This window comes from Dendropsophus ebraccatus, chromosome 3 (genome assembly GCF_027789765.1).
Source record: "Dendropsophus ebraccatus isolate aDenEbr1 chromosome 3, aDenEbr1.pat, whole genome shotgun sequence".
NCBI classification, from domain to species: domain Eukaryota; kingdom Metazoa; phylum Chordata; class Amphibia; order Anura; family Hylidae; genus Dendropsophus; species Dendropsophus ebraccatus.
Window position 1 is genome coordinate 12,278,704 of NC_091456.1, and position 18,290 is coordinate 12,296,993.

Consider the following 18,290-nt stretch of genomic DNA (forward strand, 5'->3'; position numbering starts at 1 on the left):
ACAGCAGACCATTATAATAGCGCACCGATCTGATGGATCGGTGCTCTGTTATATACACAGCATTGATCTCAATGGGAGATCAGTGCTGTGTATATAGAAGTCCCCCAGGGGGATTAGTGCTGTGTATATAGAAGTCCCCCAGGAGGATCAGTGCTGTGTACATAGGAGTCCCCCAGGGGGATCAGTGCTGTGTATATAGGAGTCCCCCAGGGGGATCAGTGCTGTGTATATAGGTGTCCCCCAGGGGGATCAGTGCTGTGTATATAGGAGTCCCCCAGGGGAATCAGTGCTGTGTATATAGGAGTCCCCCAGGGGGATCAGTGCTGTGTATATAGGAGTCCCCCAGGGGAATCAGTGCTGTGTATATAGGAGTCCCCCAGGGGGGCTTCTAATTGCTGTTAGTAAAAACAAAATAAAGTGTTTTTATTAATAAATAACCCCCTCCCCTAATAAAAGTCCATATCACCCCCCTTTTTCCATTTTATAAATAAAAATAAATAAATAAACAAACATGTTTGGTATCGACGCATGCGTAATTGTCCGAAATATTAATTTATTTCATTCCTGATCTCGCACGGTAAACGGTGTAAGCGCAAAAAAATTCCAAAGTGAAAAATGGCGCATTTTTGGTCGCATCAAATCCAGAAAAATTGTAATAAAAAGCGATCAATAAGTCGCATATGAGCAATCAAGGTATCGATAGAAAGTACAGATCATGGCGCAAAAAAAATGACTCCTCAAACAGCCCCTTTTATAAAGGATAAAAGCGCTATGAGCATGGGAATAGAGCAATTTTAAGGAACGTTTATTTTCTGTAAAAGGTTTTATTTTTTTACGAGCCATCAATGAATATAAAAGTTATAATATTTGGAAATATTAATTGCACACCATATGACAGTTTTCTTTCATTTTCTCATGCTCTTATTTTATTCCAGTGTGTATATATACAGAAAAGAAATGGCTCCAGAATTAGACACATGTATTCTTTATATCACAGGTAATCCTTGTATTGTATACCACAACGGACGTTTCGGTCTAGAACGACCTTTCTCAACAGGTATCTGTAGGATAAGTGCAAAGTATATGAGCAACATCAAATATGTAACACATTGTACAAAATTCATAAATGATTAATATGTCATTCTCATATCAAATTCATTATGGCAAGATGACATATGAAATCTGTTGTGACATAATAAGCTAGGATGCTGTCTTACTACAGCCCAATGTTACCCCTATATGTGCGCACATATGAATGTGTGTAATATATGTATAAAGCATACTGGTTATTTATTGTTAATCTCTCGTTTATCTATTACGTTCAACATTAATGAAAAACTCATATGTACAGTACAGTAAATAAATTATATGGCCGAAGGGTAACCACATGCTTAAATGAATATACTCATCTCCATAGGACAAGCGGCTTGAATCCATATACTTACACATTGGTGGGTGGTAGAAAAGAAAGAGTGCCTGAGGAAATAGAGGTAAGTATAAGTCACCTGAAATCAAGTCTAAGGAACAAAAGAGGAAAGCAATGTCCTGTGGAAGGAAAAATACCTTTCTACCAGTTCCCCAACACTTCATTGAGAAAGGCCAATCCATAGCCCAATTACGCTACCAAGTTCTCGAACATGTTCCGCCCCCCAGGAGAGGTGGCAATAGTCAATTTATTAAAACAAAGAGAATCCTTTTGGATCCATAGATTACAAACATTGTCACCACAAGGTTTAAATAGAGAATTTGATTTCTATATCAACTTGTGAAAGTAACATTGACTTTTTTCTTATTTCCATTAGATGCGACCTCCCTTTAATAAACACATTCCGTATGGATGGCGGCATAACGACTTACTAATTGGATTCCATTGGTCGGGTTGGCAATCATGTGGTACTTCTACTTTTCTGGGTATCCTTTTTGGTTCTGAGGGAACTTATCCCTTTAGCCTTAGATGTTCTATTCTCTATCTTTTCTCTCGCGATATACCTTTCTTTTTATATATACCTCATCATTTTTTCATTCCATATTATCACTAATCTTACCATCCATTCCTGGCCTACTTACTTCTTTTGGTATTTTGCGCTTTTGTTTTCTTCTCTTGAGTATATTTTTTGCTCTTGGGAAAAAAATAAATTCTGTGCCCGATATTTTTGTTCCTGAGTTTATTTTTGCAAAAAAAAATTTAAAAAAATGTTATTTTTTTTATTATTTTTCCACCATTTTTTTTATTATTTTATTTTTTTTATCATTTTTTACAGCACGTTATCTTACTTTATGACAGGATAGTAGACATATTGACTGTAATTAGACATGATCTTTAATAGATTGGAGTTAGGGCCCTATTCCACCGGACGATTATCGTTCGCATAATCGTTAATGATTAACCATCTCAAACGACCGCTATTGCGAAAGACCTGAAAACGTTCACTCATTTCCATGGAACGATAATCGTTACTTATGATCGTATTTGCGATCGTTTTTTCTTCGTTATTTCTTTGCTATTGCGTTCGTATCTACTGCAAGCAACTGAACGACGTCTTATTCAATGCGAACGATTTGCGAACGTTTTGCGAACGAGCAACGATAAAAATAGGTCCAGGTCTTATAAAGCGATCAACGATTTCTTGTTCGGTCGTTAATCGTTAACTGCATTTTAACCGAACGATTATCGTTTAGATTCGAACGATTTAACGATAATCTGAACGATAATCGTCTGGTGGAATAGGGCCCTGAGAAAGGCATCACAGATAAGATACAACACAGTGCATCATAATATATACATTAATCATGGTGTTCGATATTGAGTAATATAGGTTTATCCTCTTTACATACATGATGCATACAGTATGTTCGAATATCCTTTATCTATACAAGATATTTCACTCTACAGCCAGTCCCTTCCGTTACATTATATACTCATTACGCACGTCAGAGAGCCAGTGGAATCTAAGACGCTATTATAGCATTAGTACGCATGTCAGAAATCCACTGTGGAACACATACGTCACCACTGCGCACGTGATGCGCTGGTGGTGACGTATGTGCGTTCCAAACATGTGATCACGTCCCGGCACACGTGACCATAATGCCAGCTCATATAAACCCGGAAGTCGCAACGGAACGATGCTCCGGCAGCATCTTCATCATCTAAGCACATGGTAAGACATATTTTTCCTTCCACAGGACATTGCTTTCCTCTTTTGTTCCTTAGACTTGATTTCAGGTGACTTATACTTACCTCTATTTCCTCAGGAACTCTTTCTTTACTACCACCCACCAATGTGTAAGTATATGGATTCAAGCCGCTTGTCCTATGGAGATGAGTATATTCATTTAAGCATGTGGTTACCCTTCGGCCATATAATTTATTTACTGTACTGTACATATGAGTTTTTGAACGTAATAGATAAACGAGAGATTAACAATAAATAACCAGTATGCTTTATACGTAAAGATGTTCCGCAGCACACCAGCATAGGTGAATAAGGTGATTATTTATTGCAAGTAGTACAAAAATACAGAGAGATGCTTTATACATATATTACACACATTCATATATGCGCACATATAGGGGTAACATTGGACTGTAGTAAGACAGCATTCTAGCTTATTATGTCACAACAGATTTCATATGTCATCTTGCCATAATGAATTTGATATGAGAATGAAATATTAATCATTTATGAATTTTGTACAATGTGTTACATATTTGATGTTGCTCATATACACTCACCGGCCACTTTATTAGGTACACCTGTCCAACTGCACGTTACCACTTAATTTCTAATCAGCCAATCACATGGCGGCAACTCAGTGCATTTAGGCATGTAGACATGGTCAAGACAATCTCCTGCAGTTCAAACCGAGCATCAGTATGGGGAAGAAAGGTGATTTGAGGCCTTTGAACGTGGCATGGTTGTTGGTGCCAGAAGGGCTGGTCTGAGTATTTCAGAAACTGCTGATCTACTGGGATTTTCACGCACAACCATCTCTAGGGTTTACAGAGAATGGTCCGAAAAAGAAAAAACATCCAGTGAGCGGCAGTTCTGTGGGCGGAAATGCCTTGTTGATGCCAGAGGTCAGAGGAGAATGGGCAGACTGGTTCGAGCTGATAGAAAGGCAACAGTGACTCAAATAGCCAACCGTTACAACCAAGGTAGGCAGAAGAGCATCTCTGAACGCACAGTACGTCCAACTTTGAGGCAGATGGGCTACAGCAGCAGAAGACCACACCGGGTGCCACTCTTTTCAGCTAAGAACAGGAAACAGGCTAAAATTTGCACAAGCTCATCGAAATTGGACAGTAGAAGATTGGAAAAACGTTGCCTGGTCTGATGAGTCTCGATTTCTGCTGCGACATTCGGATGGTAGGGTCAGAATTTGGCGTCAACAACATGAAAGCATGGATCCATCCTGCCTTGTATCAACGGTTCAGGCTGGTGGTGGTGGTGTCATGGTGTGGGGAATATTTTCTTGGCACTCTTTGGGCCCCTTGGTACCAATTTAGCATCGTTGCAACGCCACAGCCTACCTGAGTATTGTTGCTGACCATGTCCATCCCTTTATGACCACAATGTACCCAACATCTGATGGCTACTTTCAGCAGGATAATGCGCCATGTCATAAAGCTAGAATCATCTCAGACTGGTTTTTTGAACATGACAATGAGTTCACTGTACTCCAATGGCCTCCACAGTCACCAGATCTCAATCCAATAGAGCATCTTTGGGATGTGGTGGAACGGGAGATTCGCATCATGGATGTGCAGCCGACAAATCTGCGGCAACTGTGTGATGCCATCATGTCAATATGGACCAAAATCTCTGAGGAAGCTTCCAGCACCTTGTTGAATCTATGCCACCAAGAATTGAGGCAGCTCTGAAGGCAAAAGGGGGTCCAACCCGTTACTAGCATGGTGTACCTAATAAAGTGGCCGGTGAGTGTACTTTGCACTTATCCTACAGATACCTGTTGAGAAAGGTCGTTCTAGACCGAAACGTCCGTTATGGTATACAATACAAGGATTATCTGTGATATAAAGAATACGTGCCTAATTCTGCAGCCATTTCTTTTCTGTATATATACACACTGAAATAAAATAAGAGCATGAGAAAATGAAAGAAAACTGTCATATGGTGTGCAATTAATATTTCCAAATATTGTACTGACTTTCGAATTGCACCCAACAGTGTGCGTAGATATACCACTATTAATATAAAAGTTATACATGTTACATATCGTTTTAATCGTACCGACTTGAGGAACATATATAACATGTCAGTTTTTTTATAGGACCCACGGCGTAAAAACGAAGCCCCTCCAAAGGAAAAAAAAAATGTGTTTTTTCTTCAATTTCACCGCGCATATAATTTTTTTTGTGGTTTTGCAGCATATTTTATGCAAAAATTCAGCCTGTCATTGCAAAGTACAATTAGTGACACAAAAAATATTGTTCATGTGGGTCCGTAGATTTAAAAATGCAACTGCTATGGCCTTATATACACAAGGAGGAAAAAACAAAAACGCAAAAATGAAAATTAGCCCGGTCTTTAAGGGGTTAATGCCCAGGATGACCATAATCTCCCAAAGCCCTAATTTACGGGGCTGTAAATTCTCAAGTCTTCCAGTAGTTATCAGCTGCTGTATGTCCTGCAGGAAGTGGTGTATTCTCTCCAGTCTGACACAGTGCTCTCTGCTGCCACCTCTGTCCATGTCAGAAACTGTCCAGAGCAGCAGCAAATCCCCATAGAAAACCTCTCCTGCTCGGGACAGTTCCAGACATGGACAGAGGTGGCAGCAGAGAGCACTGTGTCAGACTGGAGAGAATACACCACTTCCTGCAGGATATACAGCAGCTGAAAAGTACTGGAAGACTGGAGATTTTTAAATAGACATAAATTACAAAACTATAAAACTTTCTTAAACTAGTTTATTTGAAAGAAATATATTTTTGCCGGCGTACCCCTTTAATAAATTACCTCTTCAATTTGCAAGGAAAAAAAAAATAGGTAGATTCAATTCTTCTTCATCTTCCTGACTCTTTATCTGGCAATCAGAATAAGTTTATGGATCAAGGACCCTTCTCCAGAATCTAGTAACTGTGACTTGTAAGATTTTTACCCTCCAAAAAGTCATCCAGGAGCAGAACTTTGCAGAACGGGTAGGAGGGCAACTATGACAGTGCACAATACAATAGCCATTAGGTCCATTAGCTTTATACATTTACCCACATACAAAGATACAAAGCTGAGTCCGGTGACTGATAGGCAGAAGTAATGCACACTACTCACTCTGTTCTCGTCATATATAATCTGGACCAGACTTCGGTGCTTTGACTCAGTCGGTGGAGGTGAGAGGGGTTTCTCAGGCTCTAATGGTTTAGCTGCTTCTTCTTCTAACTGTTGCTGAAGAAATTTAAAGGGACAGCACCGTTAGTGTTTAAAACTGGTTATTATAACAATTTTTGTGCAACAATGTTACCTGCACTATAGCACAGCCAGTATCAGTCAGTACACTGCATGTGGGGTATGAGTGACTTAGCATACATTTTAGATAAGCGGTGGCCAATTTTGATTTCCCAGGTACTTTAAAGTGACACACCCCCTTTTTGCATTCTGACTTACACACGTGTAAAGGGTAAATTTAGCAGTTTTCACACCTTATTTTATATCATACGTCATGGTGCTTATTCAAGAAGTAAAAAGTGTCCTTTATCAACTGCAGATTGTGCTAGGTGGGCGGGGCTTCACTGCAACAGCACCACATAGCCCCGCCCACAGCGACACCATTGGCCCCAGGGCCGATTTCCTTATAGGGGACTGTTCATACAGCTAACCATCTCTCTCCTGCTTGACATTTAAAAAGTGACAGTATGAGACAGCGTTGAGAGAGTATACAGCAAAACAACGGTGTAAGAGAGCATGCACACCTCTTGCCTCCCAATCTGGACTGTATGATGTACAGAGCAGCACCTCCACCCCTGTATATCAATTAGTTAAAAAAAAAAAAAAAAAAAAAAAAAGAGGATGCGGGAGGGAGGAGGCGTGCATGCTGTGGCTCAGCATCAACTCTGTGGCACTTCAGCTTCCAAAGAAAAATGCAATTTTATAACTCTGCAAATGGCCATCAGCAAAGTCTTCATTTGTTTTATCACCCTATCACCTATCTACCTGTGTCTGCAGCTCTGTACCTAGTACCGACCTGACAGATTCCCTTTAATGTCAATGTCAAAGAGGCAGGGCCTGGGTTACAGCATTGCTAGACCTCAATGTGCTGTATACTCACCTTTTGCATAATCAGAGACAAAAAACAAACACACACAAAAACTCTATATATTATTTGTAGTCAACAACTGTGCTCATATATGGCAAAGTAAACTGCATATCCTGTATCACCACAGCCATTACTAGCTCAAAGGATGACGTTAACCTGTAACGTAACATTACTTATACCGCATGGCACTTGGTGTTTGAAAAAAAAATTTAAAAAAATAAACTTGCATTTATTCCTTCCACACAACCTTAAAGGGGTACTCCAGCATTAAAAAAAACATGGCCACTTTCTTCCAGAGACAGCACCGCTCTTGCCTCCAGTTTCGGTGGGATTTTGCAACTCCGTTCCATTGAAGTGAATAGAGCTCAAAGGAGAAGAAAAATTTAACCGTCAGGGGCAGTGGGGAACATAATGAACAATCAGTACTCACCTCTCAATGTGCCTCTGCATTGCTGAATTACCACTCCGGGATCTCCTGCACAGCCAACTTCATGGCCAGTTAATGGAGAGGACGTTCAGCCAGTCAGTGACTGGGGCAGGAAGACGCTTCAGTCAATGACTGGCTGAGTGTGCACTCCATCAGCCGGGTCAGGCATTTTGCCCCAAAGACGTGACATCATTGCAACATTGGATTTGCAGGCACGGAGAGAGGTAAGTATTGATTGATTATTAAGTTCCCCCCTCCACCCCTGCCGGCTGTCAATTTTTTTAAACAGCCGGACTTGTCCTTTAATCGCAAACCCCTCCTGAACTGGAGACAAGAGTGATGCCGTCTCTGAAAGAAAGTGGCCATGTTTTTCCAATGCCGGATAACCCCTTTAAGGATAAAAAATGTAAAAAGTTGTGGCTAATAGGGGATCGGTAAAGCCCTATACTTGACATATATAGTTAACAAACCTGTTTTTTCTTTAGCTTGGAGATTTGCTGTTCTACCATAGTAATCTCTCGGTCCACCCTATCCATGTTCTGAATCAGTTCCTCCTTGGACAGCCTCGTAGGCAGCAGATCCAAGTCTCCGTCGGCATGAGGAGGACTGGAAGGGGACACCGGCTCCAGTTTTCCAGTTAAGCAGCGATCCTGAGGATAGTAAAAGGAAACTTCAGTATATATATGTAACACATCAAATCTTTCCTCGTTTACTGGGCCTATTACACGGCCCGATTATCGTTTAACAAGGGCTGCATGGACATCGTTACCGATGTCCTTGCAGCCCTTGCTTAACTTTATACATTACCTGTCCAGGCTGCAGGGCTCCTCTTGCGCTCTTCTCACTGGGTCCCGCGCGCTCCAGCTTCAGAGTGGCCTGTGTCAGCTGACAGGCCGCTCTGAAGCTGGAGCGTGCAGGACCAGGGGAGAAGTAGACCGCAAGAGGAGCCCTGCAGCCTGGACAGGTAATGTATATCATCAGCCGCAGGCCGCGCACCGCTGATACACTTCAATTATAAGTTCAAACCTATATCAACGATCAGCCGATGATCGTTTTCAATTTATTACACAGAGTGACATTCGTCCGAATATCGTTCCATGTAATAGTACCCTAAAGCAATCCGGCCCCGTTTCCCACCCCTCTACTGACACTTCCTGCCCCCTTCCCCCACTAATAGCAGCACTGAGTTGCCATTACCATTGTAGTCTGGCACAGAAAGGGACCAAGTACTATAGATCCTTCTGTAATCTACTGTAAAACGCTCCATCCTTGTGGTTTATGTCCAACTATGAGAATCACAATATTTATATACATTATAAACATGCAAAAAACAGCACATTCTGTACAACGAAGCCAGTGGGGTTACAGTAAAACCCATTACAGTACTTAGGAGAGAAAACAATCTTTAAGTACTTGCGTGCTGCATGTAACGCATACAGTGTTTATGTATCTGTGGAAATAGTATTAAAGACTGATTTGGCACTGAAAGGGTCTTAAGATTCTTCTCCGTTCCAAATGAAGCTATGAAAATACATCCCATATGAAGAGAACATAAACCACAGTGGTGGCGAGGGGCCAATGTATAGCACTCAACACCCCCCCCCCCCCCCATGCTTCCAATGAAACTCAACTCTTTGCTTGCTAGCGTCTAGCATAGCCCATACCCCCCGCCTCCATATTTGTCCCTGCACACCAGCTGTGCTATTACAATGGTACTGGTGTGACTGTGCCCACCAGAAAGACCATGACATAATCAGCTTTAGCCTGCCAAGCGACATCACAGCAGACATAAAACGGGAAGCAGTAGCACCATAGTGATTAACCTCTTACGTGTTCTCCAAAGTCGAGCTATTATAATCATTGCGTGTCTTACCAGGCTACACGAAGATTCATTACAATATGTAGGACTGAAAGCTTAAACACTTGTTCAGATTACGCTGCCAAATCACCCTGCTGAAATAAGCTGCTTCTAAGAAACGTTCTCGCAACGGAATATAAAGCCGGTTCATTGCCACCGAAGGATTATCTTATAAAGAGGAAAATGGGTTGCGGACACAAAGGGTTACCCTCTCCCTTATTAACCTATAACTGGTGGCGGGGAGGACCAGCACGGTTTGGTATAATGGAATGATGAGGTTTGTTTGGGCTCTTGGCAAATCGTTGTGTATCGGTAATTATACATCCCTCCCAAACTGCTCACTGTACGGCCATCTTATTGCTGTCATCCGGTGCAAAGACGGGGAACACCTGGATGGTCCCAAGAGAGAAGAAGCCTTACTGGGCATCCCTCCAGGCCTCTAGAGAATGGAGAACAGGGAGGGGGGGGGGGGAACCCCACTCCGACTATAAAATGGCAGCTGTGGATTTAGGATCTGCACCACTTTTTAATTATTTTTTTTTACAAATCCCATACACTGCCAATGTAAAAAATAAATGAGACAGGACACCTGCAGCATGCTATAGCACAGTAAGGGTTAACAGCTAAAAAACGATACACTTCATCCTATGGGCTCCTGCTCTGATGACCCCGACCTCCTCACCGCACACTTTTCCTGCTTAGCAGCAGCCTCTGAATGGGGGGTCTCACAATGCAATATAGACCCCACCATTATTAATGTAATAGAGAACCCTATCATGTAATATACACCACAGATATACAACTATACAGACCCGCCATAATAAAAAAAGACACATAATGTAATAAGGAATTACAGCATAGTACAAAATTCATCCCCTACCCCCATTATCTTACTGGGGTTTGAACCCAAAAACAAAAGGGCCCAATATTAGTTTCCTCCTTCACACAATCCTTGAGATTTTTTCACATAACCTTGCCCGCTACCAATGCGATTCTTCTGAAAATCTCTGTGCTGCTTTCCTGAACCAGAATTAAAAGGAATGGGACTAACAAGGGCTGGACTACCCTCCACGGTCCCTATGGCAGCTGCATGGTCTGCCTCCATAGTACAAATATCCTTCCTGGTAAGACGCACTTACCAGCGATACTATGGCCTGGTAATGACATTCAGTTTTCCAAGCTTTATATTAATTTACATTGATGGATGCAACAGAGCTACAGATCCAATGGTTATAAGAGAGTGCAGCATGGAACTATGTGAGGATAAAAAATTATAAAAGACGCAACACTAAGCAGTGCTGAATTTTTGGCTGCAGTCCATGGTAAAGTGAATAGCTTCCATCACCAGTCTACCATCTTCTTTCTTTATGGTGTTTAAAGTGATACTGTCACCGCCCTAAGGGTGGGTTCACGCTACGTTTTATCAATTCTTTTTTTTTTCATACGTTTTTTTAAAAACTGATGCATTTGTGTGCATCCTTTTGATCTGTTTTTTTCCCATTGACTTCCAATATTAAAAAAAACAAACAAAAAAAAAAAACAACAAATCAAAACGCATTCTTTTTTTTTTAAACATACATAAAAATGTGGTCAACTACGTTTATGTGTACGTTAAAAAAAACTGATGCGTTTTGATCTGTTTATAATGGAAGTCAATGGATGCACACAAATACATCTGTTTTTCCATTCCATTTTTTTTGCAAAAACGTATGAAAAAAACGGATTGCAAAAACGTAGAGTGGACCCGGCCTATGTGCTGTTCTCCACACCATCCACAAGCTCAGATGCTGCACATTCAATGTATACCTGTATAAAACTTTTCTGTGTCTTTCTGCTCTAAAATTGTTTAATTTTATCAGTGAACAGTATCATCTAGGCGGGGCTTCACAGCTGTTAGGCCCCCTCTCCTACATAGACAGGGTCACCTAGGCAGGGCTTCACAGCAGTTGGGCCCCCTCTCCTATATGGACAGTGTCATCTAGGCGGGGCTTCACAGCAGTTGGGCCCCCTCTTCTATATGGACAGTGTCACCTAGGCGGGGCTTCACAGCAGTTAGGCCCCCTCTCCTATATAGACAGTGTCACCTAGGCAGGGCTTTACAGCAGTTGGGCCCCCTCTCCTATTTGGACAGTGTCATCTAGGCGGGGCTTCACAGCAGTTGGGCCCCCTCTCCTATATGGACAGTATCATGTAGGCGGGGCTTCACAGCAGTTGGGCCCCCTCTCCTATATGGACAGTGTCATCTAGGCGGGGCTTCACAGCAGTTAGGCCCCCTCTCCTATATAGGCAGTGTCACCTAGGCAGGGCTTCACAGCAGTTTGGCCCCCTTTCCTATATGAACAGTGTCATCTAGGCGGAGCTTCACTACAGTTGGGCCCCCTCTCCTATATGAAGTGTCATCTAGGCGGGGCCTCACGGCAATTAGACCTCCTCTCCTATATGGACAGTGTCACCTAGGTGGGGCTTTACAGCAGTTGGGCCCACTCTCCTTTATAGACAGTGTCAACTAGATCGGGCTTCACGATAGTTGGGCCCCCTCTCTTATATGGACAGCGTCACTGAGGAGGTGCTTCACAGCAGTTGAGCCCCTCTCCTATATGGGTAGTGTCATCTATGGGCGGGGCTTCACAGCAGTTGAGCCCCTCTCCTATATTGGTAGTGTAATCTATGGGCGGGGCTTCACAGCAGTTGAGCCCCTCTCCTGTATGGGTAGTGTCATCTATGGGCGGGGGTTTGTGGCAGTTGGGTGCCTGGATGGATAAGGTGCCCAACTGCCAAGGAACCTCGCCTCAATGACACTGTCCATATAGGCAAGGGGGCCCAACTGCCGCGAAGCCCCGCCTAGTTGACACTGTTCACTGATAAAACTAAGCAATTTTAGATCAGAAAGAAGACACAGACAAGTATTATACAAGTATGAATGTGCAGCATCTAAGTTTGTGGATGGTGCGGAGACCCACACAGAGTAAGAATGGGGGGGAGTATCACTTTAAGATCCGACATAAATAACTTATAAAGATGATGTGAAATGGCTTCTTCCTTTACAATCCTTTTTATTTGAGAAATGTTATCGGTACCATTAAACACGGCATATTCCTGCAGACGTTCTCTAATGATATTCATTTTTACCCAATCTACATGTATGCAACAGAATGGAATAATTACAGCGCACAACAAGAGGCGGTTATAAAGCCTCCATATGGGACAACGTTTAGATTTGGAAGGAAAATGCAATTATCCCTTGGAGAAGATCGGCAGCTGAGCATTATGTTATGATCTGGAATTACCATTACCAGAATATTTTATTTATTTTTTTTATTTTTTTTTTTTTTTTAGAGTTACACTTGCTCATAGACGGCTTAACTACTGCACTTAAACTCCCATTATGCTAACCCGATGGCAAATAGCTGTGAAATGTCTTAAGAATTCTCTTGGAAGCAAAAATCTGCGCTGGGTTCAAAACAGACTAAATTACTCCGGCCACCCGGGACGCAGGGATAGATTACCGTCATTATGGCTGGCAATGAGTTTAGAAATAATACTCAGCCTAAATACAGGAATCGTGTACAGATCCAGATTTTTGTGCAATTCAAAAATTTCATGAATCTCTAATAAAAAAAATAAAAAATAAAAAAATCACTCTGGAGATCCTTATAAATTATAAACACCATACGGTATTGCGGATCATACATGATGTCAACTGTGAATTATTGGATTTAAGGGTGCATGCACACTACGGAATACGCGCGTAAAGGTCACTGAGAATTCCGTCGCTGGCCCCTGCTCGCAGCAGCACGCATCTACGCCCGTGCCATAAACGATAGGCTGATTCTACCGTCCGCCGAAAGAATTTACATCGTCTTTCAACGGTCGGTGGAATCCATCTGTGCCTAGAATGGAGTCTATGGCACAGGTAGAGATGCCCGCTCCCGCAAGCAGGGGCCAGCGACGAAATCCACAGCGGCCTTTACGTGTTTATTCCGTGGTGTGCATGCACCCTAAAGTTGTATTCTAGTCAGATAAAATAAACGTTGAATCATACACACACACCCCACACACCCCTCGGAGACAATTCCTTCCATACTTGTTATTACCTTTCTGTCTCCTTCTCCCAGTTCTGAGCTGCTGTTTTCTGCAGGAGACACAGAAAACTATGTACGAGCTTCTCTCTCCATCTCCTCCTCCCTTCCTGAGACGGCTCATTTAAACAGTGTCCCTGCCCGACTGTTTCTGCACTCTGTAATGCGGGAAGAGTTAATCTCAGTGACGTCATCAGCAACTTGACCTCAGATTTACCCTCCTGGCATCACAGAGTGCAGAGACAAATGACCAGGGAAACTATTTAGGAAGAGGGAGGAGACAGGGAAGACAGTGGTGATCAAGTAGAAGTATTATTTTAGACATTCTATTATTTGGTATTAGATACTATTTGGACGTTTTATGGCGCTTTTGTTGTATTTAGTCACTGTTTGGCAGTATTATTTAGTCTTGACCTCAGATTTGCCCTCCTGGCATCACAGAGTGCAGAGACAAATGACCAGGGAAACTGTTTAGGAAGAGGGAGGAGGGGGGAGAGAGAGAAGACAGTGGTGATCAACTGGAAGTATAATTTTGGACATTCTATTATTTGGTATTAGATATTAATTGGACGTTCTATGGAGGTTTTGTTGCATTCAGTCACTGTCGGTATTATTTAGTCATTTTGAGGTCAATTGAGTCAATAATAGTCAAAATGTGGTAATTTTTGAAGGTATTGTGTTACATGGTCTTGGTATTATTTTACTAAGAAATATTTGATGCGGAGGTATGTGTCATGGCAGTATTATTTAATCGCTGTATGAATGTATTTTTAGTGTCAGCTATACTTAGAGGGTTTATGGCAGGGGATATTATTTATGGTGGTGCTATTGCAGGATTCTCATCCATGTTCGGGGCTGGAAATACTTATACAGTATAAGTCACAGAGCTGATATTATGCATACATCCTCTGACCCACATCCACACGTGTTTATCTTGTGGTCTTCAGGCGCTGCAGGTTTTTTTTTTTCTCTAGACTGGCGGTTTATTTCTAGGAAAACCCCATCCATTTGCTTCTAATACGGCAGCGCGGCAGCTGTAAATCTGCAGGGAGGGAATTCAGCATTTGTTACTTGTTTAGCAATAAAATTGCTTCAGGCTGTTGAATCACTAGATAAATTTGACCTAGATCCATACAAGCTACAGGATTCTGATTTCATTCTTGTGCAAGCTGCTCCAGAAGGATTAATATTCTATTTCAGACCTGTAAAAATAAGTGTTCAGCTGAACTGCCAGTACCTAAGAATATAATGGAGGCTTCTTAATAAGCTGCAGATCTAATTCTGCGGTCAGGCTAAACTGGGAAAACAGACAACACCGGCTGCATTTAAAGTGAGAATTCCTTAAAGGAGAAGTCCAACAAAATTTTTTATTAAAGTATTGTGCTGCCCCACAAAGGTTATACAAATCCCCAATATAGACTTATTACAGGAAATGCTTATAAAGTGCTTTTTTCCCTGCACTTACTACTGCATCAAGACTTCACTTCCTGGGTAACATGGTGATGTCACTTCCTGGATAACATGGTGATGTCACTTCCTGGATAACATGGTGACGTCACTTCTGGATAACATGGTGATGTCACTTCCTGGTAAACATGGTGACGTCAGTTCTGGATAACATGGTGATGCCACAACCTGACTCCCAGAGCTGTGCGGGCTGTGGCTGCTGGAGAGGATGATAGCAGGGTGACACTGAGGGACACAGGGCATCCCTCTGCCATCATCCTCTCCAGCAGCCACAGCCCGCACAGCTCTGGGAGTCAGGTTGTGGCATCACCATGTTATCCAGAACTGACGTCACCATGTTCACCAGGAAGTGACGTCACCATGTTATCCAGGAAGTGACGTCACCATGTTATCCAGGAAGTGACATCACCATGTTATCCAGGAAGTGACATCACCATGTTATCCAGGAAGTGACATCACCATGTTATCCAGGAAGTGACATCACCATGTTATCCAGGAAGTGACATCACCATGTTATCCAGGAAGAGAAGCCTTGATGCAGTAGTAAATGCAGGGGAAAAAAGCACTTTATAAGCATTTCACGTCATAAGTGTATATTGGTGATTTGAATAACTTTTTTGGGCAATACAATACTTTATTAAAATTTTTTGCTGGACTTAACATTATCATGTGACCATATGCGAAGGGCAAACTATACGTTATAAGATTACGCTGTGCAGACTGCAGTCCGTTTGAAGGATCAGTTTTTAAATGGTTACTCAGGCTGGGTTCACACTGCATTTTTGCTGTCCGTTTAATCAATAAAATGAATGAAAAACGGTATCAAAGTTGCTACAACGTTGCAGATAAAGCCTGCCAGGGACTTGTTTAAATCAGCTGTCTCTGAAGGGAGGGAAGAGGAGGAGGAGACAGAGAGAAAAGCTAACGCAGAGATTTTTGTTTCTTCAGCATAAAGCAGCAGCTGAGAACTGGGGGAAGGAGACTGAATAGATAATATCAAGTATGGAAGGAATTGTTAGTCTCACCATGGGCAGTAACATGTCAAAAGTTATGTTTGAGTGGAATACACCTTTAAATATACCGGGCTATGTTGTCTTGCAACTTGGGCACGGCGCAACTGAAGATACTTAATCAGGCCTGTGATATTTTTGACACCAAGCACTATACTGCAGACCACTGCTACTGGTGCCATTTTACTTCTGATGAAGAAGCACAATTGGCCTAGAAACCTGTTAAAAAGCGAGATTCTAATAAAACATGGGATTAATCTTCTATATTTGGCATGGATGGTGACGTTCTAACCACCACCAGAAGGTTTTTCGCAGCACTCCATGGGGCTTTGAAAAAGCTCTCCAGATGACTATTATATGCCGGCAGATTCGGCAGAACATTGCGCCATCTGAAGTCACATCAGCAGTGTGAACACAGCCTTGTTGGTTAAAAACCCTATTAATGTCTACCAATAAATTTTCAATAGTGCTTTTACATGGCACGACAAAACGAAAGACCCGGCTGCACGGATTTAGTCATAGAAACTGACAACACAGAAGTCTGTGCTTACAGTTTCCAGCTCACACAGCAGTGCATACTTACCTACTTCACTGCTGCTGTGATCTGGCATACTCTTCTCCAGCTCTCCCATCCAGCTGCTGTATATTCAGGCCCTGTCTGCTCCAATTCTGAAGGAGGGGGAAGCCTGAAGATACAGCAACTGGATGAGAGAGCTGAAAAAGAGGATGCCAGATCAAAGTAGAAGCGCTTTAGGTGAGTATGTACTGCTGTGTGATCTGGAAACAGAGCACGGATATTTACCTATTTATGCTGTCACTTTGCCTTTATTGTCATCGGCACCAGTTTACACAGGAAGATGTTCGGCTAATACGTATAAATTTAGAAGGATGTTCTAAAACAAAAAACGATCAACCGAGGATCAGGCGTTCTCCCTGTCCTAAGCTGATAACTGTAACTTTTACATGGGGCGATTATCAGTTTCTAGCAACACTCCTCTCCTGGCCGATAATCGGCCTGTATAAAAGGTCCTAGTGTTTTTAAAGGAGAAGTCTGGCAAAATTTTTTATTAAAGTATTGTATACAAATCACCAATATACACTTATTACGGGAAATGCACTTACTACTGCATCAAGGCTTCACTTCGTGGATAACATGGTGATGTCACTTCCTGGATAACATGGTGATGTCACTTCCTGGATAACATGGTGATGTCACTTCCTGGATAACATGGTGATGTCACAACCAGTCTCCCAGAGCTGTGCGGGCTGTGGCTGCTGGAGAGGATGATGGCAGGGGGACACTGAAGGACACAGGACACTGGAGGGACACTGAGCATCCCTCTGCCATCATCTTCTCCGGCAGTCACAGCCCGCACAGCTTTGGAAGTTGTGACATCACCATGTTATCCAGGAAGTGACATCACCATTTTATCCAGGAAGTGGCATCACCATGTTTTCCAGGAAGTGACATCACCATGTTTTCCAGGAAGTGACATCACCATGTTTTCCAGGAAGTGACATCACCATGTTATCCAGGAAGTGACATCACCATGTTATCCAGGAAGTGAAGCCTTAATGCAGTAGTAAGTGCAGGGAAAAAAGCACTATATAAGTATTCCTTTAATAAGTGTAAATTGGGGATTTGTATAACTTTTGGGGGGCAATACAATACTTTAATAAAAAATTTTCACCAGACTTCTACTTTAAGTGAATGCAGCTTTTCCTGGCAAGTATGTAGCATAATGCAGAATCCTACCAGGGTACACCTCCTCTACCAAACTACATTCCTTCCATTGTAAGTGCCGCAGAAAGCTTCCAAATTGCTTTTTTTTTTGTCTGCACAGTAATTAAGATCCCCAAGAAGCAGCCAGTGTGTCCGTATTATATCTGTGTCCTTGTAAGAGTAAAGAGTTCCTCCGTTATATCTTTTCTACTGCAGAGATCCAGCCAAAACCGTCTTATTATTTCACTCCAGCAGAGCAAAGGCAAATTGAAAGAGTTGAGAGTGACAGATAGTGATCCGCAGCGGAGGGTGTTAGGCGTCCCCGGATGACCTCCCTCTACCATCCGCTGCCAGCATTCCAGCACTGAAGCTTACATTATGCACTGGCTTCTCTCTGAAGAGGGAACACAAGCCTTTTCTTCAAAGGATATTTGAATATCTTATACAAAAG

At 42.2% G+C, this 18,290-nt stretch overlaps 1 protein-coding gene across 17 annotated transcripts in view; it reads right to left on the reverse strand.

Moving 5' to 3' along the window:
- NCOR2 (nuclear receptor corepressor 2) overlaps window positions 1–18,290 on the reverse strand; it is a 344,534-nt gene that overhangs the window by 184,739 nt on the left and 141,505 nt on the right. For all 17 annotated transcript variants that reach the window (XM_069960952.1, XM_069960940.1, XM_069960954.1 and 14 more), the window contains exons 5-6: window positions 8,173–8,352; window positions 6,294–6,407 (exon numbers count right to left, since the gene is read on the reverse strand). In XM_069960952.1, the coding sequence (XP_069817053.1) occupies window positions 6,294–6,407; window positions 8,173–8,352 (294 nt within the window). The remainder of the gene's footprint in view (window positions 1–6,293; window positions 6,408–8,172; window positions 8,353–18,290) is intronic.